We start from the raw sequence: 26,093 nt of genomic DNA, 5'->3' as shown, positions 1-26,093 counted from the left end.
ATGCTATGAAAAGATGTGGTGCACACATGACACACTGTTATCCAACAGACTTAAAATCTTGAATAATCAAGTTCACCTTTCTTAAAACTAACATTAGAACAAAATCCTGATTCTCATTTATATGAGGAATTCCCTTCAGTGCAAACAAAAATCACAAAAGGAAAGCTGGTCTAACTAGGTGTTTCTATTAGTGAAATCTTCACAGGCAACCAGGATTAAAGTTATGGTCAGATATTCTGTTTTCTGTAATCCAGGGAGACAAGGAGATCCAAAGGAGAAGAAAACTCAAATAAGTTTTGTATATCTCAAATCAATATTTAAATATTTCATTTAATTGTTGAAAAGAATCCACTTCAGTTCTTGCACAATGATATGTATCTTTACATGCCTTCATCTGTCTCATTAAGAAAGCAGATTTTGTTTGAAATTATCTAACATGAAAAATACTGCTAAGTCTATTCATAAAACAGTATTCTATATTTTTATTTTTCAAACAGCAAGTGACCACATTTAAAATGCATCATTTGCAAATATAAATTATCAAACTATTAGTTTAATTAAAAATAAAACAAAACCAGAACTTCCCTTAGTATCACAATACATAGAAGGGTATTATAAACCCAAAAAGACTAAGTTAACCATAAGAAAACGATAACGTCAAATGTGATGAAACTCATTAAGTCACTTAATGAATAAATCAGTCCTAAGAATACAATACCATTCACCATGATTATGTAAAAAACCCAATCTTTCATTGTATTATACAGATAGAACAATCCAATCCTTCATGCCACATTTTGTAAACTATGATATAAATTACACTCACAGTCAAATGAACAGGAAGAATAACTCCCAAAATATTTTAAGTTGCTTTTAGGGCAGAAATAAAGGCAGAAATAGAATCCTTTAAAATATATCAAGTTTAACCAAAAAAATTCATTTGGTCAAGCCTGCTATCCAAATAGTTTTGTTTCCTGCAAAACTATTTTTGTCTTTTTTTTAATTATGAAATTTAAATGTTTCTTTACATATTAAATGTAAGTCACATGTTGAAGTTCATTAAATCCTTTTATATTTGCATCATTTTTGCCATGAGACCTAAACATCTTCCATGTACCTACACACACACACACGCACACAAACACACATGCACACACACTCCTCTTGGTATCAGGAAATTCCTCATTTCACAGGAATAATGAGAGACTCATATACTGATTTCAGTCAGAAACATAAGGAATATACAAATTCATACTTTTCAGGTTCCTATAAAACCATCTCTCACCTATATACATACTTTTACTGATGGAATTCAGGTTATGGTCTTTCATCTGATAACAAAGGGACGGAATAGATGTTGCAGGATAAAGAAATACTGTATAATAATTGAAATAAACCTATTGTCCTAAATTTATCTATACAAATTATCAATTCTTTTTATTAATTGAAATACAAAGAAGGCATATTGACTTCAGGAAAATAACACTATATCAGAAATTCACTGTAACAGTGTTCCACTATATATATCATCAGGTTTTTCATAACACAGTTCCTTCTGTACACTAGATTTTGTACTAATTTCTCTATCTTCAAATTCATTATATTTTCAGATCCAATTCAGCACTATTTAGTATGCCTTCAAAATAAAAGGAAGTCACTTGCTTTACTGAGTACCAAGTTCCCTCCCAGACAGCATTTAAAGAAAGACAAGACTACAAAGACAAAGTCCAGTATAATTCATTTCTGACAATGAAAATTTCAACCCCTCATACTGTTGCAAAATTCCTCCTACTGAAATGTTTTACTACAATAATAATTATTATAATAATTATAATAATAAAAAGCATACATTACATATAAAAGATACCAGTGTACTAAAAGTGACAGAAGTGGACTAGCAAATCCTTCAAAGCACATATTATATAAATGACTAGCATTTAAAAACATTTCTTTTTCTAGAAAATGTAGGTCATATACATTTATAAATTGGGGGAGGAGGTTCTAAAGCAGTGATGACTGTTCAAATAGTTATGCTGCTCTGTACAGTCTAATACCTATTCAATTGAAACAATAAGTTTGACATTTCATTTATTTATCAGAATAAACCCATCTTATCGTCTCATAGCTCATAATTTGAAAATATGCAACTCAAATAAAGAGGTGACTCCTAAGTTCACTGTTTATCTGCACATGAAATAAGAAGAGAACTACTCCTTTCTATGGGAGGCCCAAGTCTCATCAGTTCAATATCAGGACTTAAAGACTCCAAATTTAAGTAGAGGAACTGTCAGGAATCAGCACAGAAGTAGAATAGTATCTCTCATTCTTTAGAGACACAGCTATTCAACTTTTGCAGTCTTCCTCATCTTGCAGAAGTGCAGCCAAGCCATTCATTTCTTACTCAAAGTGTGTACAGATGAAGCCATAGATCTAAAGACTGTCCTCTCTGTGACTGAAATTGTGCTCTGTAAACAATGTTGTATATTCCAGCAGGACGTTTGAATTTATTAATTAAAAAAACCAATTAATAATATCCATTAACTCAAACAAGGCTATTAACTCCCAAAGGTATTTTTGGAACTTAAACTTATGCTACTTGTCAAGTTAGCACTGTCATGTATTATTGCTTACAAACAGTACATCATCTTATGCCTTCTAACAGAGCAGTACTGTGATCAGTTCATATTTACAGGCTTTTTTGTTTCTTTTAAACAAGCTATAAAAACATTACATACTTTACAGACAATACAAATACTCAAACAAATGGAATGCATAACAATAAGAAACGTCATAAAGGAAGACTGACATAAGTCCTTGATTGTCAAGACACATTTATATTTATATATAAACTCTAGCTGTGCAGAATCAAAGATTCGATCATAGGTACATCCTTATTTGATAAATCATATTTACAGCATGGTATTGCATAAAAAAATAAAATAATGTTGTTTACACAATATTACCTTTCCATCCATTGGATTAAGGAAAGCAAGAAACAACTCCTAGAAATGTTTGCTTGCCTCAGTTTGTGTTTCCTACCAAAAGCTGTAATTTTAAAAAGGAAACAGAAGGGTTTGTAGGTCGAGTAGAGAAAAAGTGACTTTAAATTTATTTCCCTGACAGAAAGCAAATTAAACTTGAACTAAAGTTTAAATTTTAACTTGAAGACACGTCTTTTCATTAGCAGTAAATACTTTCTTAGTGCTTGTCCTTTGCAAAGTGAGTTTCAGCTAAATGCATTACATGCCTAACATAAACATGCATTACCATAAGTTGAATGAACTTTCAAAGTGACAAGGCTTCATTTCAGTAAAACATTTAACTCTATGAAACTGTGGCATTATTCACTTGCTTTAGTACCAACCAGGTAATTTGAAAGTTCACACGTGTACTGCACGTAAGTACATTTCTGCCTGTTAACATTTCCAACCAGATTCCCAGGAGTATAAGGATTTTCCCTGCGATTTGTAATGGTATTAAAACAAGCAAAGAAGAATAAAAATCAAAGTTCTCAAAGCCAAGAAAATTTAGTTAGCAAATATACATACATAAAGTAACCCAATGCTGCAAAATTCAGAGTGAATTCATCCAAATATTCAGGTTCATTTCAAATAGTTACTACACATTATACAAATACTATAAAAATATTCTGATCCAGCGTGGAATATAATGTATCTGTCCAGGTGGAAAGTTTTCATAGGAGAACATGAATACTTTAGAATAAACTCCAAAAGTTACAGTAGAACCCCAATAATTCGCAGCAATGTCTTAGAAACCCTTTTAAAATGACAAATTTTGAAAACAGTGAAGAAGCAGGCAAAAAAGGCAAGGATGTCACATCACAAAATGTACTTTGTTCATTTATTTTGACAACTGTAATTTAGTTTTCAATATTCCTTCTATTTCCCAGTATACTAATGGAGATGCTGTAGTATACTTGGGTGAAGTAGTACAGTATTATTGTATGGGACCTCACTACAGTATGTTTTAGACCATTGCAGAGAGGTGGAAAGAGATCGGGGATGTAGAAACCTATTGGATGCTCTGTTTAGCAGTCAGCGAATTAGCAAGATTTTACTGTACTTCTCAATTGACAATGAAAAGCTCCCATCATCCAAAAAACTGACAAGTATAATATAAAAATAATACAAGCGTTATTTCACATGAATACTTTCTTGTCCTATTTTCTCCTTGAAACACAATTTTACTAAAGACAACACTAGGAGACACAAGATCATAAACATGGTTCTTTTATCATCCAATTTAAATTGTTCATGTTATTATTTGTAAACCAACATACAGTAATACACATGGTTAATCCTTCTCCCCAAAACTTGTCGTTTATGATTAATTCCCAAATCAAACAAAGAAAATGTAAATGCCTATTAGTATACCATTACAAGCTGATTCCTTCATTGTCTGTTATATTAATGGTAAAACATATCAAAAGATTCATGCTAAAAGGGACACTGTCAAGTAATTCAGGACCAAAATATGGCCTATTAATAAGTGCATTTTTTTTATATATACATACACGCACGTATTGTGTATATATATGGTTTGTTAATAAATGTCATTAACTTCCTCTTTTCTAAATTATCATTGCTCTGTCACTGGTAGATATCCCCAAAAAGTTCACCTTACACACACACACACATTTGGTGCTTACTTGACCTTTCAGGAAGAATGTCTGTGGTTGGCTCAGGGGAATACAGAGGCTCATTCCAGCCTTGTGCTGACTGACTGAACAGCATCAGTACAAGAACAGAGCAGAAAACCAAGGTGGCGTTTTCCCAAACATACATGAAAAACTAACAAAAATGAACAGTGACCAGATCAACATGAAGAGTGAGCATCTGTAGATTAAAAGCAGTAGAACATGAGCAGTGAAAGATGTTATTAATTATTAAACAAGCAAGAGCCTTTTACTGAGTTAAACCTCCCAGAACTACATACACACTTATTCCAGAATGAAAGGGGATGTACTCAGGAAATCACAGCAGTGTATTTGGCCAATTCCTCCAGTGCAGAAACGTTCAAGCATCAGTGGATCAACTAGTCACACCGCTTTTAATTGTGCATATGAAAGAATCCTATGAGATAGTCCCTGTGGCTTGGATGGGGACTTCACAGCCTGTCCTAAGGCACAGAGTGTAGCTGGAATGGCTCAGAAGCAGACTAGGGAATGAGTTGTGACATAAGCAATAACAGTTCCTCAACTGATTCCCATCTGGCTGTGGGAAGAACAAGCTCCTTCACTCTGTACAGCAGCTCGCTCCCTCACGCACCCATGGAGTGCTTCCTACGTGTGGAGATGGAATGGAGTGAGAGCCACTCTCTTATTCCTAAAACACTTGCTCCCAGCAGAGTTACTGTCCATGCAGTAACTTTTTTTAATAAAGCTGAGTCAACTCTCTTAGGGAGAAGGAGGCTTCATTCCTCTTACCTCTCTACGGGAGCAGGGCAGTGCAGAAATAACGTTTTTTGGGTTTTTTGCTTTTATTCCTTGCTGTATTTAACAAATAGTACAATTAATGGCCATCTACTTGCAGCATGAGGGTATTGGAACAAAGTTGCCAATACAGTGTTATTCAGGCAGCACAAGCAAGGATGTCATGGAAATAAAACACTCAAAACAAAATATGCATTACAAGAAGTGGCTTCCAGGGATCTAGGGGCCATATATATGTTATTTCTGTGCAACATAAAACAGAAAGTGGAAAAAAATCAAACTGACCACAAAGGAAGAAAACCAGAGAGGCATGATTCAGTTTAAAAATATTCTTTCAAAGAAACTTCTTTACACATATCATTAATAATCCAAAAGGAATTTACTTTTCACTCTTGATGCCCATTCTCTGTAATTCAGGGCCAAATAACCAGGCAAAACTACTGGTAAGTCATAACACACCGAAACACCTCATTATATTATACAAAAGGTCAACAAACCAAAACGGAATCTGTTTTTTTATACAAGAATATTAAGAAGTAAGTTTACATAAATTGTATTTCTTGTCAATAGAAGAAGCAAGCTATGGATAATAAATGCCCTTTCTCCCTCAACTGTACCAAATGAAGTTAGTGCTGTAGTAGTTCTACTATAGGGGAAAAGAGACAGAGTGGGATCAGCTTCCTGGGAATGAAAATTAAGAAAAATATTGCTACTGCTTTGAGAAGAGGGGAACTGTTCTAGGTCCCGCTCAAGTCCTTTCTTAAAAGACAGGATATATTTTAGCCCCTTGAGATGCCCCTTTCTCCTATCTGATGGCTCTGTCTGAGAGATACCAGCTAGCAACAGCACTGTAAATGCACATATGCAATCCTATTTAAAAAAAACCACCATATAAATATCTACGTGTGTGTGTGTGTGTGTGTGTGTGTGTGTGTGTGTGTGTGTGTGTGTATGTGTGTGTGTTTTTCCCTGGTTAATCAGCCAACATGAGGCTTAAACTGCCTTAAATTACCAGACAGTGTCCCTTTAGGGAAGGTGCAACAGGATGAACATACAGTTCAAAAATCTGTAACTTGTTAACTCAAACTACACAATAGTTAGGCTACTCAAATCTTACCACCTTAAAAATGCACACAGAACTACTTATCGTACCATACTGTATACTTTCAGACAAGGTACTATTCAAAAAAACATATTTGTGGTACAGGGATAAACTTTGTACTTTATTTATACTGTGAAATGCAACAAAAACTTCTGATCACTCTCCTAGGCAGGAAAAAGAAATCCTGTTCACTAGCATCATTCACTGGTTTGGGTTGGTAAAATTGTAATGACTTTCACTAGGCAAATACTAAAAACATAGGGAACTTGAATGCCCACTTCTTCAGCTTTCAGGGATGCTTCAACAAATTTAATGGTCTGAATTGTCAAAATGCTAGACAGAGTCAAAAAAGATTTTACAGAAGCTGAGGATACCCAATCTGAAATATATTGAAAATAATTACTGGAGCTGTATGAGATGAAAATGATGCAACCATATCAAACCTAAAAATCTCAAAATGGTTTTATTTTTTGAGAAATCAAAAACTATTAAATTGGCTAAGTGCTCTATATGTTAATCTTTATGAGTACGTAGGTACAATGAAGCTTTAAAATCTTGGAATACACCCTTTGTGTAAGCATTTTGCAACTGGGAATGTCACCTACAGAGTATTTTAACTAAAACTTCAAAATCTTGGTATCTGCGTATGAAAAAGTCATTAAAAAGTTACATCTAGTTTCAACTGTACAAAGAAATACACATTACTTCAGGAATGAAGTAAAGGCTTTAGCAGTTAGGCATTTTGCTTAAAAAAAGTGTTTAAAGTATTTAAATTAATCAAACTTTTAAATAGTAGAGTTAGTCTACCAGAATTAATTTTTTTTTCCCTCCAAACACAACTCAAGGTAATATAAAGCAGAAATAAAGGGCACAGGATCTAAAATTATTTTTGAGAGACTGATGATTATTCTTCTAGAAAACGCCATCTTTTAAAGCCATATTTGCTTGACTTTTGTTACTTGTTTATTCTGTATGTTTAGTACATGTTGATTCCCTGCTGAAGAGCAATGACTATGCTGACAAGTTTAGAAATGACAAGGTGAATAATATCAGACAATAAACTGTCCTCCCAAAGCATACAAGGAAACCAGCAAGGAAACAATCATGGGGGAAAGTTACCCGGGGCTTTTGTTCATTTTAAATTTCACAGAAGGTAAAATACTTTCTGGATTCACACAAGTGAATAATAAACTGCCTTTGACAGGGGCACCAATATCAGGCAGTTCAATGACTGGTGGCTAACCAAAAAATTTAAAAAAGGAAAAAAAGAAAGAAGCAGTTATTGGTCTTGCTAATATCAGCTTACTTTTGTTTTAACATAGCGCTCTTAAAAGCTGTACAGAACTCCATCTTTTACAGAGCAACCCCCTTTTGACAAATGTGTTCTAAAGTGCCAGTATTATTTACAAAGATTTCCTAGCCAAAAGTCTGGCCCGTTGTGGCATCAGGTGAAGAAGTCATCCCAGCTCTGCTATCATTTACATTCACCAAGGGAAATTCTGGGAAATCAGCACTTGTCCCTGGTCCCCGAAGGTTCACCTGTCCATTGGCAGTGCTAAACTGAGATGATATTCCAGCTCTTGCCCCATGGTACTGAGCTCTAAAGGGCTGCTCAAAGGAGCTAATTTGATATGCTTGATGAACAGACTGTGCCTCTGCTTTCTTCTGAGAAGTTACTTGATCCAAGAAGTCCTGTGTAGAGGAGGAAGAAGAATGATTTGCCTCATCACCTGAAAAGGGAAAAGGGTGCTGCGAATCACCAACCATTAGTCCAAAATGAGACTTGTCTGGAGTTGTTCTTAATGGAGAGTTCATTCCTGATCGAAAGCTATTGACGGGTATAGATGTGTAGACCTTCTCCATGGAAGGAAATGCTGGCTGGGTTGTAAGAGTCTGGTTATCAGTCACAAAATTAAGGCTCGGGTTGTTCAAATAGGCATCATTTTGGCTAGTTCTGTCCAAAGCTTGTTGTAAAAACTTTGAATATTCTTGTAACATACTAGCTTTATCTGATGAGGAAGCTTGAGTGCTTGTTCCAACCGTTTCAGACTGGGTGACCTCAGACACTTCAGAGGAATTGATTGATATACTGGAGGTCACTTCCGTGTCAGCCACACTAAAAGAGATCTCATGTTGTCCATTAGCCTTGTGTGAATAATGATCTAACAGAGTTTGTAGTACCTCATCAGGAATGACATTTTTGTCATGGTTACCTTTAATTTCAACATTCAGTGCCTGCGTGTCTAATATTGAGGCTGTGGCAGTTTCATCAATGACACTGGCCACAGCTGCCTGTGTTACTGAAGGTTGAGATGCTATGGTACTTACATTCAAGGCATATTCTCGACTGTTGTTACTGGCTGCTTGTAGATACCTCTTTTTCTTTAAGAACTGCATTGCATCATCATAATTAGTGCTGCTGTGCACAGGTTTACTGGGCCCTTCCTGTAATGTGTCCACTTGATCGATGTCAGCATTACCTTCAGAGTCCAGTAAACTTTGCTTATCCACAAGATCGAAGGCATACTTTGAAACCTTGCTGTCTTCGTATGTAGATAAAGGTGAAATGGTTTGACTTGGTTCAAGGGGCTGTTTTAGGCTCCTCTTGTTAACCTTTTTGAGAACAAGCTTAGGTGGGTGTATTTCTCCAGAATTTGCTGCTTCTAAGTGCGTTCCACTGACCGAAGAATGTGGCATCTCAACAGCATATTCTGCTACCATATATTCATCTTTTACTTTAGTACTAGAAGAGTACAAAGGCAAGTAGTCATTTTTGTCCTTCTTGTGTTCTGATTTATCTGAACTTTCCTTATCCCCAGACTTTGTTTTCTCTGTTTTCTGCCTTTTCTTCTTTGGCAAGGAGCTGTCTTTCAGAGGCGTTGAGAAACCAGAATCTTCCTCTGATGGCAAAAAGCCAACTTTGGTGGCACTTCTGTTCGGCTTCTTCTCGCGGTTCTCATGGCACATACGTTTGTGTTTCAGCACACGATCGGTCCTGGAGAAATACTGAAAGAGATGATGAGGACGTTATTATTAGTAGTGTGGAAAAATAAATATATTAGCAGAAAGAAAGCTTTGATTCTAACAAATTTACTTCACAATTCATCCACTTCACCACTTTCTAATGAAGTGTCAAACAAGAGTATACAGTCAATAAAATCAAGCACAGCCAGCTGTGACTCCCTGCACCAAGACAGCCCACTTTAACAGAAAAAACATTCGTAATATGTTTATTTGTATCCACATGACTACAAGCCATGGAGAAAACCCTGTCTGTACTACTTGGGAATTGACTGGTGCTTGGTTTTTCGATCACAAAAGATTTCACTAAGTCATCTTACCTGCAAACAATATTCACACTGGTAAGGCTTCTCTCCACTGTGAGTTCTTTTGTGCCTTTCCATGTGATACTTCTGAATAAACCTCATACCACATTCATCACAACGAAATGGCTTTTCACCTGATAAAAAACATGTAGCAATGTTAATCTAAGAAAATAAATCAACATTTTTCCATACAATTACTAGGTCAAATATTACATTCTTTAGAAGTAGTAAGAGGATTTAGTCTGTTGCTGATGAGAAACTGAACAACATAGGGCTTGTTCACATCACTATTTTTCCAATACTCAGTATATGATGCCTCAAACTATTCTAAGCTTTTACGCTAAAAAAACCAAACCATCGTTAAAACTAAATCCTTATCCCTCTTGCTAATGTTGGTGCAGATATATATGTCTTACACCTAACAAATGAAGAGTTGCAAAGACAGTCCTCCTGAACTGCTGCTACACTGTGTATTTTTTAGGCCAGACGATTGTATAAAAATAGCTCAATTCTCTCACTGACTCATGAACTCAAACCCTGCCTTCTAGGAGAGAATTATGCATTTCCAAACTTTGAATATAAGATTTTTGTGGGTGCTCTGTATTTTTCCATATTTTTCCCTATCTGTACATAGAACAGATATAACTGCCCTGAAAAAAACGTACTAGCTTGTTTGGAACCCAAATTTATTTATTTATTAAAAACTAAATAAAAAGTATTTTATTAAAAAAGTTAAGCTGAAAACAAGAAACCTCTGTAGCTGAACTGGCATTTGCATACTTAACTATTTCTCATTTTGGCAGTTTTGGTTGCTTGGTTTGGTTTTTGGTTTCATTCTTTACTTTCATGAAACACTTGTTCAGACAATACGCACTGCCCTGAATTTATCTTCAGTTCTCCCTTTATTTTCCTCAAAAAGATGCCCTGCAATGATCCTTTCTGAACTCTATTTTTATTTCTTTTAACTTCTGCCTTACATCTTCCCTCTGATATTATTTAGTTTCTAGGTTCTCTGACAAAACCTAAAAATTCCAAGTGCATTGAAAAGTTGGTGTTGCTTTTATAGAAGTTCACTATTATTTAACAGAACTCACCCCGAACAACAGTGATCTTTCCTCTTAGTATTTGCTATGAAATCTTTTGGACAGACATAGAAATCGGGGATTGTATTGGCAGCAAATGTCAACATCCTCTTTGTTCTGGATACTGCACTGCACTTATTTTGGGATATAAACCATCTATATTTTTTTTCCAGAAATATGCAGACTATTGCTGTTTTCTGAGGTAGCTTTATTCTTACTAATTATCTTAGGGACTAACTTAATTAAACTATCAAAAATGAACTATTAAAATTTTAAATTTTAAGTTAATCGATTTTATTATTTAAAATGTTGTTAGAGATATTTAGCCTCATCCTTCTACAAATGGAAATACAGTACCTTAAAATAAGGTGCCAGTATTTGTAGAAACTAGAATGGAAAATATCTGGATCGCCCACACAAGTGCTCTCAGTCAGATCATTAATGCTCACTTCCTTAATTCCAAGCAATTTCTAAATCTCTCTCTTTGTAAGCCTATGTCCTATTTTCAATTATTCATTCTTACCTCTCCATTTGGCTTCTCAGCCAATCCCTTTCTTGGACGAAATTATTCCAATTTATTCTCTCTCAAATCAAATTATCTCCTCTCCTCATATCTCTCAGCTTCCATCGGTTTTTCTTCTACAGACTCACAACCTCAGCATCCTATCTCTTCTTTCACTTGAGTTGGAGACCTTTACTATCTCTTGCTTATTAATGATCACCATAAAATTTTGCTTTTTTTCAGCACCCTTTGTAAGTTGTAACACCTACATATAACTCTATCACACTGTCCATAAGAAAATCCTCCTTTCTGGCCTATTTCTTAACTTTCAAACTCCAGTTTCATTCCTCACCTTCTCTTTATTTCTTAGGCACCCCTGTGACTGTGGTGTTTTACTACCGCCAAGCCTCTTGAGACTTTCTGAATCAAATTCCAGTCCTTGTCTTCAGTTTTCAGGAATATGAGGCAAGATGTTTAGATCTCATTGTTCTTTTCCAATCCCAAAGTCTACTACTTAATGCTTGTTACTTACTGTTTTCATTCCCTTTGCTCAACTATTCTACTTGGTGTTTCTTTTAAATTGCCTCTTCCAACAACTCTCCCTATGCTGCCTCAAAGTTTGCTTTCAGGCTACCTTAGAGTTTTTTAGAGAAAGGAGCAGCTGTTGGGTGATAAAAACTATCCTGAGTCTTACAGCAAGTCTTACAGTCCTGTTCTGGCTTTGAACAGCCCTCTAAGGAGCTATCCTGCTATCCCAGGGAATGCAGAACACATCCTTAATACACTTACCTGCAGCCTTATCCTCATTTCTGTAAATGAATGGTCACAGGGTTCCTTAACATTTGCCTACTCCATCTGGCTATTTACTGGCAGAAGGTTCCCCCAGCTCCCTGTTCCCATTTCAAGGCTTAAGAAGCACCAAACGGGTGCTGAGGTTTTACTGTGACCACCAGCCATTTTGGAGAATTTCAGGGTCCATTAAAAAGCACTGCTGGCCATGCCCTGGGCAGGGAGAAAATTCTGGGGATGCTGCCCTTGAATTACTCAGCAAAACACAGAAAAGAGTATTTTTCAGTAGAATTCCAGAACGCTCTGGAAGTAAGATTAAGAAAAATTTTGTGAAACTGATACTATACTTAATTGTGGCTTTAATCTTCGTAAGGAAGATAATGATAGGAAAAGATTAAAAATTAATATGAAGATACGCTTCCAATAATAATTTCGTCCTAGCAGAAGCCTCAAACTTCAGATGCCTTCTGCAATTTTGTTGTACTTTTCAAACAGGATCTATGGCAAATGGAGGAGATCATTAATAACAGTCTTTTGCTAATGCATGGAGAATCCAGGACATTTCTGTGAAATGTCTTGGTGAGTGGGATAGAATCAGATGTATAAAAAGAAGTCAAAATTTAAAAATACAATAATTAATGCATTATTTACAAACACAGCCCGTGAGTTTGCCTATGTTGACAACCTATTAAAACCCAGCAACAGAACTATCCATAAAGTGTTATAAAAATATCATGTGTATGAAGGCTGTAACAATTATAAACCCTTAGGCATTTTAAAATCTAAACAGGTAAAAAACAAATTATAAAATAACAAAGCAGGCAATAAAAAAAATCAGCATGACTGAATAAGAAGGCATTTAAATTGTTAGCCCCAATGGTGTTTTATTTTTTCAAATGTAATCTCTTTTTGTGATTAAAATGGAAAGTAGAGTGGCTTACACAATTAGGACACATGAATGTATGAGTAGGTAAGGTGTGTAGAAACATCTCTAAGCAAAAAGAAAGCAGACATAAAAAAAGAACATTCAGCATCTTCTGTAGTCCAGTAAACTGAAAATATTTGTGTATCAGTGACTGTTCCCTCTCTTACAACTAAAATGGCACTTTTCTGTGTCATTAGGGACCAGTTTAGCAGCAGGGTTCTAGCACTGCTGTCCTCCTTTACATACAATTATTTCTAGTAAGTGAATTTTGTATTAATGCAATGTCTGCTTTTAGATGCAACTGTTTAATTATTTACACAAAAAAAGGTTGTTCATTGATTGCTTCATAACTCCCTCAAACCATTTCATTTGAAAAAGTGGTTCAGAGAACCAAATTCAAGTCAGACTGGAACTAGCTGGGGGACCTCTAAATTGGGAGCTTGTAATAGGAATAAAATGGGGCTTCTAAGTGTTACCACTGGCTTTGATTGGCTTAAAATAAACTGGAAAATTCAATAAACATCTTTAAAAGAGTAAGAGACATCCTGTTCTCCATCAGTGTTTTGAACACTGTTCAAAAGCTAATGCTAACAGTGATCATTCACAGAGATAAAAATACAAAATAAAAAGAAAAAATAAAGTATTGAATTTATAAGGAACATTTCTTTTAAAACTATGAATAATACAAACAAAACTTCTTTACTTCCATTGAAGTGAAACACAGACCCACTGCTCACCTTCTTGTTAAAGAAGCAAGTTGAAAATTCAGCTTTTCTGGATGGGTTTAGTTATGCAGTCCTGAACAACAGAGTAACTACACAAACAGCTAAGCCCAGCAGTGAACACTGTCATACAGAGGTGAAAGCACACACAGGCATGCAGACTGCCAATTAGCTACACTATACCTGGGTAAAGCCAAAAGTTAAGCACTAGTTAAACACTTTCTAACTAAACAGACTTCAAAAAAAGGTTTTTCCATCCTGGCAGCTGGGTTTTACATGCTTTCCCCTAATCATCTACTGGCTGTCACCTCGGAAAACACCCGTGATTCAACAATTTAAACACAAGCACCATCTTCAGTTTTCTAAGAAATAACCAAACTATACCTCAGGATGCTGAGGAAAGGAGGAAAATACAGTTATCTTAAAAAGTGAGATAACAATATGGTTAATTTGTAAATGGCACCTTTTTCTCTGCTAAACAAAGACTAGCATATGTAAGAGCTGGCATAAAAACCTGCAACCCCACCACAACCACCCCCTCCCTCCAAAGCTTACAATGAACACAGAATTCTCATTAGAGCTAGAAGCTGAATTAAAAAAGATAATTGAACCAATTTATATAATATTTGCAGTCAAGCATTAATTAACTATATTGCCCAGACTCTCATTTTCAAAGCCACGTACAGGGAATAATCCTCATTTGAAAAAAAAAATCCTCTAAAAAATGTGAAGACTGCACTTAAATTTTTGCCTCTTTTTTTTTTTTTTGCATGGGGGAACAGATAGATGGAAGAGAGTGAATGAGCATTCTTTTCAAGAATAGTATCTACACAAAGTGTAGGCAGCATGGTTCACCAATTCAGAGCCAGAGGAAAGACTATGAGCAGAACAAAGACACTGGACAGAAGAATGGAGGACTCTTCTGTGGCTAACTGGCTAAAGGAAACCTACTTAGTCTGGACTCATGGCAACCTAGGATACAAAAACCCCATAAACAACAGGGCATTTGTGCATATAACTCCCTGTACACTGCTCTGAAAATTCATTTTGCAGAGTTTTTTCTCCCTCTCAACCCTTACACATGCACACACTGCACTGCGTGTTAGTAGCTTTCATATGCATTTAAATGCTACAGCCAAGAAACACTGTGCACATTCACCAGCTCTGCTTTTCTGAAAAAGAGGCTGAGAAATTGGCATCTAGTCCAAAAGGGACCATATTACAAAATATTTAAGGAGGGATTGAAAGGCCATGCACCAAAATGCCAAAAACCCAATGAAACCAAACCTGTTAAAGAATGTGGTTCTGTGTGGTGCAACAAGATAAAAAAATAAATGTATAAACTTTAACTCTCTTTGATTTAAAACTTTGGGCCTTATTTGACCTATATTGCATATTTTTAAACTAAGACTCTTATTTTTAGAACAGTTCTGAATCAACCTAAAAGAAAAAGCGGATGAAAGAAAAGCTGATACTAATACCTTTGGGGTTAGGCATTTTGGCCATTTTAGTCCTGGCACTTTTCCATCAAATTCCAAAACAAACAAACAAACAAACAAACAAACAAATAAATCTATGGAAATGGAATTTGGAAGTCCCCGTTTGACTTTTATGAATGCACAAACTTCAGGATTTGCTGCTCTGGGGCTATTTATAGAAAACTACTTTCAGATCTGCTTGCTAGAGTTCATACTCACTTTACAGCCAAAAGGAAAGTGGAACGAGTTGAAAGCACAAAACTGATTTCTTTTTTAAAGTTTTATAACACGTGTTAAGTTAAAACAAATTACAACAGGGTTTTAGGCTGCATATTTATTACCAGAAACCCTGACTGAGTGGGGAAACAGTTTTTAAGCACGCCAGTAAAGATACTCAAGGCACTATACTCACCAGTATGAATCTTCTCATGCCTCTGTAGCAGGTACTTCTGTATGAAACGCATGTCGCACTGACTGCACTGAAATGGTTTTTCACCTTGAACAATATAATTCCACATCCATAAGTTAATAACTACACACTGTTGTTTTTGATAACTACTTTTGAGGAATATTAAAATGTCTATTAAAAAACCAGCATCTGAGCGAATTCCAAAAATACTCTAACACCAAAAAACATCAGCCTTACTAAGGACATGAACTGCGGAGTCTTTCCATGATCCTGAGTCACATTAAGACTAGCACGGAAGAGTGATCTGGAATGGCTGTAATTTCCTCATGAACAAGATCAATCACGATGCTGGCATTAGACTGCATTCAGGATACTGGCAAGCTATTATAATGGTAAGTACCTTTTTCACTTCTCCGAACCAGAGAGATACCTCATCGGGCAAATAAGCAGCTGCAGCACATTTTACAAAGGGGTCAATTTTGGCACTTAGGCTACAAGTCAACCCATTACTTTCTGATAAAGAAAGAAAAGAAACCTTGTAAACAGTTAGGTCTGCAGTTTATTAAACATATGTTGATTTTTTTTCTGGTATTCTTTTGACACTTTGGTGCATGGAATCTCTAAGCTTAGATGCCAAGTTAGCTACACTCTGAAAACTGAAATTCGCATAGAGCTGAAAACATTTTTAACATAAGTAAACAACTCTTTATATAGTAGAAAAAGACAAATTTGAAGTCAAGCAGTACCTGTATGAATGAAGACATGTCTCTGTAAATGGTAGTTGGTTCTAAAGGCAGCATTGCAATGCTCACAAACATGAGATTTGTGGGTTTTCAGACCAAGTGATCCATCCTCATTTATTGTAAGGATCTATTTTAAAAAGAGTAAAATTTGTTCTCACACTACCCTCTAAAGGTGTCTTATTAACTACAAAAAAAAAAACACATTAATGTTTGCGATGCAGAAAATTTAAATACTTCAGGTACAACAATGCTAATTTCTACAAAGCTATGCATTAAGCTTCTAGTACACATTTCCAATTGCAGTCCAATCCAACTTGTGTCTCGTTGTGTATTAAGAGATATTTCGACAGGATGGAGGCAAAAGCAGCTCATGGAAAATCAGCTTAGAGCTTCCCTAGTCACAGCTGAGTCACTTTATAGGCTACTGTTTACTTTGCCCATCTGTTGGAAAGGATGCAAAGTAACCAAATCACCTCTGGGCACTAATTCATGGATAATCATATTTTAAAGCAAAAGTGAAAAGTTACATCCCTTTTTTCAAGTCATAACTCTAAATGTTTGCTAAAAGGCATTAAAACTTAACCAGGACAGTCATATAAATTATCTACATCTACATAATACCAATAGTCTCAGAGGCAAAATTATATCTTAAAAAGCAAAACCCCAAAGCCAAAGAACCAAGAAAACAGTATTATTCTTCTTCCCTTTCAGGTTTTTCACTCAATATAGTATTGCTCACTCAACACACATATTAAAGCATCTCCTTGGCGAATTCAGCTTGCCACACTCAATTGCTTTGCTGTCAAACAAAGCCACTATTATCATATAACATTAAAAAAACTTATATTAAAAAACTGGCACCATATCTATCTTATTCAATAAAGCTAATCACAGGTTTCCTCTAATTTCTCAGAAAGAATAAAAAAACAACAAACCCAGAACTCTCTACTATCTCTGGCAAGAGAATAAGAAAACCAGTAAACCAATGACATTTCTAAAAGTCTAGCTTAAATGAAAACAGAACTATAAAGAAGAGCTTAAGTAACCTTAAATAAAACAGTTTAGTCCCTTGTTATTAACAAAAAATGAAAGTCTGCTGGGGAAGCACATCTGCAATTTGATTAGCTATGATGTTTTAGGTTTTATGGTAATGACAGCGATGAGAGAGTCAATAACTGAAACAGTATCTCTGCAACAGTAGCAAATACTGTAAGATCTACTGAATTTTAAATTCTGCTGCATCAAAACTCAGCAAGAGTGAAAGTCTTGTGCTAACGAATTCTTGTGCATTCACTCTGAAGGACAAGTACATTCATACGTTTGTAAGATTGGTATGTTACAGCTCCAGTCACAGATACAGACAGTTATAAAAACTCTGTTCTGTAACAACATACAGCTGATGAAATGGACTGGGTCTTTAAAACAAATTTATGTTATGAAATGCTTTTCATATTGAAATTTTAAAATAATTGTGCAGAAAATACACTTAATGTCACAGTTATCCTAAACCTGGGCTCTTCTACTGCATCTATTCACTGTACCACCTCTCAAATGAAGGAAAAAGTTAACTTTGCCAATGCAGCTTCCCTAATAAAAGCAAAAAAGCTTGTGCATGTGTGTGTGTGTGAGCACATGCGTGTGTGTACGTGTGTGCATGTGTGTGTGTGCATGGAAGAGGGAAAGGAGTCAGGATTCATAATAGATAATGACTTTTTATTTATCTATAATATATCTTAATATAAGATAGAATTTAAAATGCTTCAATATGTTAACTGACTTCCATTTGTCAAAGTTCCAGCTGCTGTTTGGAAGAAAAATCAACCCCATTATTCTGGAAATACTAAAACTATAGTAGGTTCTCACCTATGTCAGTCCTTCAGCTTTTTTCTGCCTTTCTACTCTGACAAGTCTGAAAAAGGGGAAGAAAAACTGACAATCAACCTGCTTAATGATTCTTCTGATCATTTTTTAATCCTTTGTCATCTCAAAAGACTAAATCTGACAGACTGGGAGATAAAAAGGAAGCATGCAAGTACAGGTCTGTAGGAAGAGGGACACGCCTCTCCTACCTTGCCATGTTTCCATGGAAGTGATCTGTGGTTGTACCCAACCTACATCTCCTCTTTCTATCAAAGGAAGAAGTGAGAAGAAAATGCACAGGATTTGGAACTTGCTTCCACACCCAATCTGAAGCAATTTTTCAGCTTTCCAAGAATACTAGAGGTGCAACCTTATTTGACAGTGCTTTGAGGGCAACAAAAAGGTTTGGGAGACTTTTTTGGTGTTACTGAGAGTTTTCCTTCAATGTATAAACAGTTTGGGTTGATTTCTGAGGAGGCTTATTTTAATGCTGCTGTGTGATTACCTGTGACTGAGTTCTGTCTATCAGAGCAGCCTGTACATGTTCTAAGTCTGAAGATTAATACTGATTTGGGGAATTACTAGAAGATATAACACTGCTACGTCATGAGGTGAAATGATTCTGGTTTTATCTGAAGTGCTTCTCAATAGAAGAAAATTGTTTTCAGACATACAGGGATACATACTCTTCATGAATGGATCTACAAAACAAATTTTGAAGTAACAAACCAGCAGCTATGGTAAGAATCTTTCGATATAAATAAATACATATATGAAGATGATTATGACCACAGGAATTTTCCCTACCAGTAAATTATTTTATATATATTAGTAAACTTTTTAGAATTTTCAAAACTACCATTTTAGATTTCTTTTTAAGAACTTTTCACTACTATGCATGAAGCATATAAAATTACCAGGCTCACAGAAAAGCACAACTATTATTAGATAGATACAGAGTAATGATTTATAAATTGTCTACAAAGCTACTGACTCATAATTTAAAAAAATATTTGGAGAGAGAACTGCCTGGAGAGACAGATGTTAAAATATGTCAAGAGTTCATGTTGCTAAAAAGAGTTCAAAGAAAAACACTGTTATATCAGTTTTGTTTTGGGTCTCTGGTGAACTTCAGAACTGCATCTTTACTGAGCAAACAAACACTTTCCAGCCTAACTACTTCAAATGCTAATGAAATTAGTCATAGTCAACCAAATCTTCAGGTCCTTTTAATCTTGGTTTTGCCAAATCAATGTCTTACTTTTGCTGGTGAACGCTGTTTTCTTTTCTTCTTTTTCTGCAAATCTACTGGCTCTCGTATTTGTTTTTTGTCTCGTTTCTGCTGTTCAGATGCATCAGTAAAGGTAATTTCTTGCTTTACACTGATCTGTTAAGATACCAAGTGCCAGTTTCAGGTAAGGTTCTCACTACAGAAAAGCAATTTTTCAATTTTAGAAGATGACAAACTGCTGAAACAGAAAACCTTTTTCTAAGGGAATTATCTTCTCTCTTCATTCTTTCAGAAATTTAAGTGAAAGGAATAATATGTATCTTAAAGAAAAAAGGGCATAGTTAATTTCCTCAATGACATTTTGATGTATCCTTTCATTCATCTCCCAAAGGTCTTTTTTCCTGACCTTTCGTGATTTTGAGATCAGTTATGTTAAAATCACTTCCATCTGTAAAACAATTCAGTTTTTCATACCTATTTTACTTTAATCCATGCTTTTGTCAATGCAAGATTTAATGGAATAGTTTATTATATATTTAAGACAGAAGTATTTTTTAAGAAAAAAAAAGACCAGTTCAAATGAAGTTTTTGCAAAAAAAAAAAAATCTTCATCTAATGTGAACTTTAACAAAGACCATGATACTCTTACATTTTTCTAACACCTGAACCACCTGATCTACAGCTAACAGAGTAGTGTTTTAACAGTGCTACCTTTCTGAAGGTTATTCTTCGTGTGTAAGGCTGTCTACTTTTATAGTCCTGGTAACTGTCCTTTATGTTTGAAGGGTAACAGTGATGATGTGCTGCATTACAGGCAGATGCTCTGTTTTCAAAAGGAAGTCATCTACGTGCTCTCTGGGAAAGCCAAGGTATGCCTTCTATGAGGTATTGTGGAGGGGCATAGTTATGGTCATGTATGAAGTGTCACAGTCCAACCTGCAGTGTGAATGCAATTGCTAAGCGTCCACATACCTTAAAAACAAACAAGATGCTTCCTAAAGCAAAAGCAACTAAATAGTACTATGAACAGCATAAACATATGCACCTTTTAATAACACTATTTATTCTGGTTTGTAGTTACCCTTGAACATTGAACATACTTAAAAGGAGCACATTTTAATGCATTAGTTCTATGGTAACAGCCTGCTTATAAAATATTTATAAAACAGATACTTAAAGATTATACTTAATTGGCAAAATTTATCCACAGCCAGAGGCAAATGACATTTTCAGAAATAGCATCCATTCATAAATATTTTGATAATCAAAATGCAAACAAGCAATTAATAGATTCTTGCCAGAGTAGGATTAGACTACCAGATCAAGCTTCCTAGTAATTTCTCCAATATTTCACAAAGAAATTGCTTACAGGGACATTAACAGCATACTGCAGCCCTTGAGGAAGTCTATCTTGCGCATCCATTTCATCATCATTTTTTACCGTCTCCTCATGGACCATGAGTTCATCATGTGAAATCATCTCTTGCTGTCGAAGTTCACTTTCTTGTAACACTTCATCTGTTGCAAGAATTTCTTGGTGCGGCATAGTCCGATCTTGAAGCACTGCCTCTTGCCGTTCTCTTGATACTCCAGACTGGTCAGATACTGCACCCATCCCTACCATAGCCCTGGATGACTGCATTTGGTCTATGCCACCACATTTAAGAAATAATCCTCCCAGCTTGTCTTCAATGTTCATTCTTAAGTGCAATTACCTACAAAGAAAGTTTTAATAGTAAACATCTACAATTGGTGAGCTTGCTTAAAAGTTTTTACTTAAAAACATTTTATAAGAACTCAAGTCAGTACTCAACATACACACATGCACTCCTAAAATTGATACTGAGTAAGAGCCAGAAGTTGGATGTCTTGGTGAAACATGAAAAGATTCTCCTTTCACACACATCCACATGTACAAAATTGAACACTTTCAAATAATAGGTTTCAAATCCAAGTGCCTTCTGACTACCGGCAAAATCATGGTAATTAAACAATAGTTAATTGCTCCTTCTCATCCCTTAGAAAACTTTTATTTTTTTATTGTGTGTGCCCTTTTTACTCTGTTCCCTTTTTCCATTTTGACTGTCTTTTACAAACGCCTCTTTCATTTTGGTCCTGTTCTCCCTGTTCTCTTGTCCTTTACGTGCCCTTTTCACTGCTGCTACCCCAGGGCATGCTGTAGGTGCTGGAACATCCTAATACCCACGAGTGAGAGAAAACTGAGTTGCATGAAAAGCAGAGTATCCAGCAGGTTGAGGGAGGTGATACTCCGCTCTCAAGACCCCATCTGGAGTGCTGCATCCAGCTCTGGAGCCACATGGATATGGAGCTGCTGGAGAGAGTCCAGAGGAGGCCATGAAGATGCTCAGAGGGCTTGAGCACCCCTGCTATGCTGACAGGCTGAGAGAGTTCAGGCTGCTCATCCTGGAGAACAGAAGGCTCTGGGGGGACTTTATTGCAGCCTTTCAATATTTAAAAGAGAGCTTTTAAGATGGGGGACAAACTTTTTAGCAGGGCCTGTTGCAATAAGACAATGGGTAATCATTTTAAATGAAGAGATGGTCAATTTAGACTAGATATGAGGAAGAATATTTTTACAATGAGAGTGCTGAAACAGTGGCAGAGGTTGCCCAGAGAGGTGGTGGATGACCCATCCAGAGAAACATTCAAGGCCAGGTTGGATGGGGCTGAGCCACCTGATCTAGTCAAAGATGTCTCTGTTCATTTGTAGGGTGTTGGACTAAATGGCCTTGAACAGTTGCTTCCAGCCCAAACCATTCTGTGAGTCTACAAAAATGTAATTTTCTGGCTAAAGGTATATATCAAATGAAGACTACAGAGAGGTCAGAACTGTTGATAAAAAAGGCATTCACATTTACACCCTTTAAGCAGGAGCATTAGTCAGGAAATATAAACTCCAATCATGAAATTCAATACCATTAAATTGACTTATATTATACAGATAGATATAAAATCATAATATTCCAACAAGTGTCATGGCAATAGTAATTGGTTTTTAACACAGAGTGCCAGGTGAAGCTGGAATTGGCAGCACATTCTCAATGTACTAATTCTCATATATGCAAGATAGTTCTGCAACTCTTTCTCTCCTTGGCACACTGGATGTCCATCACAGCAGTCAGGCTCCTTCACCTTCTCCTCAGGCCCATAATTCCTACACATTCCACAGTGCCCTGGCCTGCTCCTTCAGACAGACACAGCAACAAACAGACAGACAGACAGACATCCTTCCTCCATCCCTTTGTCTCTGCACAGCTGGACGGCAAGAACTATATGCACAAAGGCTACAGCAGACAGGAGGGGGAGCAGAAGCACAGTGGAGCTGACAACACACAGCAGGCCCAGTCAAAGCACCAGACAGGGATCATGGGGAGTATCACAACAGTATCAGCACCTTTGAATTTGATGCACTCAGAATTATGATACAGATGTGATGTTGGTATATTGCTGCTCATCAGCTTCAAATGCCATCCCCCTGAGAGTGCAGCACAGCAAAAGGCTCCGTCTCCATTCAAGTCTTAAGCCAGAGGCTGTGCTGTTTCCCAGCAGCTCACGATGACAACTCATAACCAAAGAAATCATGTTTCTCTGCCTAAAACCACCAGGGCCATCACCCTGCAGAACTGCACCACCACAGACCCCGCCAACATGCCAAAATGTACATCTAATGTCTAAATTTCCATTTGCAGTTTGATCCATTTGATGCCTTTCTAAATAATTTTCTTCTCCAGGCAAATAATTTGAAAATTGTCCATTTGTGAAGACTTGATATCAAACTACAATGAGTTCACAAAATAGATGGTGGTTTCTCTTCAGGTGAGGTCCTAGGAAACACCGTAGGAAGTCACCAGCAGAAACAGCTGAAAAGTCTCACACTTAATTTCAAATATTTTTGTATTCTATTTCAAACATTACTACTGGTCATTAATCTTCTAGAAAGTAAAATTAATTCAATTTCTTAAAAGAACAAAGAAAAAAACCAACTCATCATGCACCTCAGCAAATAAAGTAAAAAGCCCATTAACACCATCTGGTAGCAACTCACGTCTTATAACTCGAAAGTGAAGGAACATTTGTCCCTGCTCTCTGTCATGAAAGGTTCTAAACTTCTGAATATATTGAAGAAGGGCTGACAGACAGGATGGTCTGACTTCTCTGAGTTTCCAATAATTAAGATGCATGCCAAAGAAAGAAGCTTTTCAGTCAAATACTTTAGTTTTAGTAAGCTTTGCTCTGCTGGAAGTCAAGAAGACACAGTCAACAAGTTAAATCTCTTTATATATGGCAATGTCATCAATGTTTTTAATATTCTTCCTTCCTACATAAAAAGCCCATTTTAGGGACCAAAGCCACCTATGACAGGAGAAGAACATGGAAAAATTCTGTTCAGAGCATATGCTAGCACTTGGTCCTTTTTTGTTCTCCTGTAATTCTAACATAAAAGGAAGTTTGAAGCCATGCTCTTGATTTTCACAGGATTTGCCTTCAAATAAGGACAATTCCTTAATGCCCAGAGTGAGCTCAGGTAGTGCTGAGTTAAAGTTTACTCTCAAATTAATCCAGTTTATAGTAAGAGAATGAGATTTCAGATGTCTTCCAGGGACAATGCAGGTCTGGAATGCCACACAGCCACCTGCAGACATTATATAATCCATTAAATATTTTTTGGAGGTAACTGGGAAACAATACTGAGAGTTTCTCAGCAATAACACAAACAAACAAACAAAACTTGGCACAGCACTAAAGCTGGATTTTTCCCACCAATGCAGATCTCCCAGACAGATCTTGCAACAACATCCTAAAAGAAGAAAATGAAGATGAATTTATCATGTTATTGGTGTAGAATATTCTGTGAAAAGTAAGAAATGTGAAACAGAACTGAAGTTTTAAGAATCTGCTTTGCATGGAGCCAATATTTGATAAGAGAGGGTGAAAAGACCTAAGATTGAGACTGGTCTCTTTGATAAAGCATTCTAAATATCTAGCTTGAAATACAGACTCCAAGGAAAATAAACAGATATATCTACTCATTTCAGCCTTTTCCCCAAATTAATCCATACTCAGGGTGCATCTCACACAGACTGTCACTCACTATGGTTTTGTTCCACACTACAGAAATACAACAGCATACGCTCAGTGCAGATTCTCCAAAGGAATGACGTGGACAGGTACTAAAATACAAGAACTCAAGATGCTGAAACACATTCCCAGGAGAACAAACAGTATCAAGTGTGAGAACATGGTGGCCCTAATCTGTCTGCTCAGGCCATTGACAAAAACAGCACAGAAGGTTGTTCCACATGGAGGATATGGCCACACCACTCTGGAATTAGGTATGAATTCCGGAAATCCTGGATTTAAAGCTACTTCCTGGCAGGAAGGTAGGCAGACAGGGAAGCTGAGTATTTAACAGTGCAGAAGAGCCTGCTACTCTCACCAGCAGAGCCAGGGAGACTCGTGACATGCTGAACCTCAGGACAGCGGCTGTGCCAAGGACAGGCCAGCTGTGTAATGGTGTTTATTGGTCTTGCTGGTTCTCTCAGTTGCAAAGGATATGGAAACAGTTTCTTTTTAGCCCTGGCTAAAAGGTTTAGCACAGTCATGCACCTAAAAGTGCTCAAAAGTTGTTTTCCAGTCATGATCTTGAGTCATATCAGAAGTGGTGCAGTGAGTGCACTGCTTATTAAATCAGGCTTTCAAACATCTGGCTTTTCATAGAAAAATAATGAGAAATAGTGTTAGGCTACATATTCTAAATTACTAAACACAATGTAAGCTACATGACCCACAGGTAATGTTTTAAAACAAAGAACCACAAACAAACACAGGCTATTAATCCAAACAAGAAGCATCCCAATTGCAATTAATTCAGTAAAACACATGTAATTTGTCAACTGACACCTTTTGGTTCACATAAAAGGTATCCTATCATTTAAATTGAAGATGAGGTGGAAGAGTTCTTGGAAGAATGACAGTGTGATAACGGATGTAAGTTAAAAGCATTCAGACAAGCTCACTTTAGCAAGCCTGCAAAGATTAAATACATATTTTAAGTGCAAGATGCATCTGTGAAATAAAGATCAACTTACTTTGAGATTATCTCTAGGGAAGCTACAAAAATACAAACCACAAATACACACACACATTTCTTGGCATAAGACATTGTTGTGTTTTCCATGGAATTTCAGAACTTCTATTATGCCTCACCAAGTAATCTCACAATTCTTCTTTGAGTACATAGAGTTTCTCTATAAATTGACAGAAAAAGAGCTGACAACAAAACTGCTGAAGTATTCATTTTGCTTGGTGGAGGTTCTCCAAGCCTTTACTCCAGGAAAAGCATCTCACAAGAGATGTCAAGAGGCAGAGCTTCCTGGGTACACAGATGTTTTGGGTGAGAGAGAGGGAAAAGGGAAGAACTGCATAGAAAAGGTCTCACGGGACCCTCCCA

At 36.3% G+C, this 26,093-nt stretch overlaps 1 protein-coding gene across 4 annotated transcripts in view; it reads right to left on the bottom strand.

Moving 5' to 3' along the window:
• Window positions 1-453: 453 nt before the first annotated feature.
• ZNF148 (zinc finger protein 148) overlaps window positions 454-26,093 on the bottom strand; it is a 43,216-nt gene continuing 17,576 nt past the window's right edge. For 3 of the 4 annotated variants that reach the window (XM_071561876.1, XM_071561877.1, XM_071561878.1), the window contains exons 2-7: window positions 20,991-21,336; window positions 19,652-19,777; window positions 16,534-16,657; window positions 15,791-15,874; window positions 9,896-10,014; window positions 454-9,560 (exon numbers count right to left, since the gene is read on the bottom strand). In XM_071561876.1, coding sequence (XP_071417977.1) covers window positions 7,971-9,560; window positions 9,896-10,014; window positions 15,791-15,874; window positions 16,534-16,657; window positions 19,652-19,777; window positions 20,991-21,320 — 2,373 coding nt within the window. In that variant the 5' untranslated portion in view covers window positions 21,321-21,336 and the 3' untranslated portion in view covers window positions 454-7,970. The remainder of the gene's footprint in view (window positions 9,561-9,895; window positions 10,015-15,790; window positions 15,875-16,533; window positions 16,658-19,651; window positions 19,778-20,990; window positions 21,337-26,093) is intronic. The other variant, XM_071561879.1, reaches the window with a different exon arrangement.

This window comes from Pithys albifrons, chromosome 8 (assembly GCF_047495875.1).
Source record: "Pithys albifrons albifrons isolate INPA30051 chromosome 8, PitAlb_v1, whole genome shotgun sequence".
Lineage (NCBI taxonomy): Eukaryota > Metazoa > Chordata > Aves > Passeriformes > Thamnophilidae > Pithys > Pithys albifrons.
Note: the sequence above shows the minus strand (reverse complement) of the source record. Positions and strands in the feature narration are given on the sequence as shown.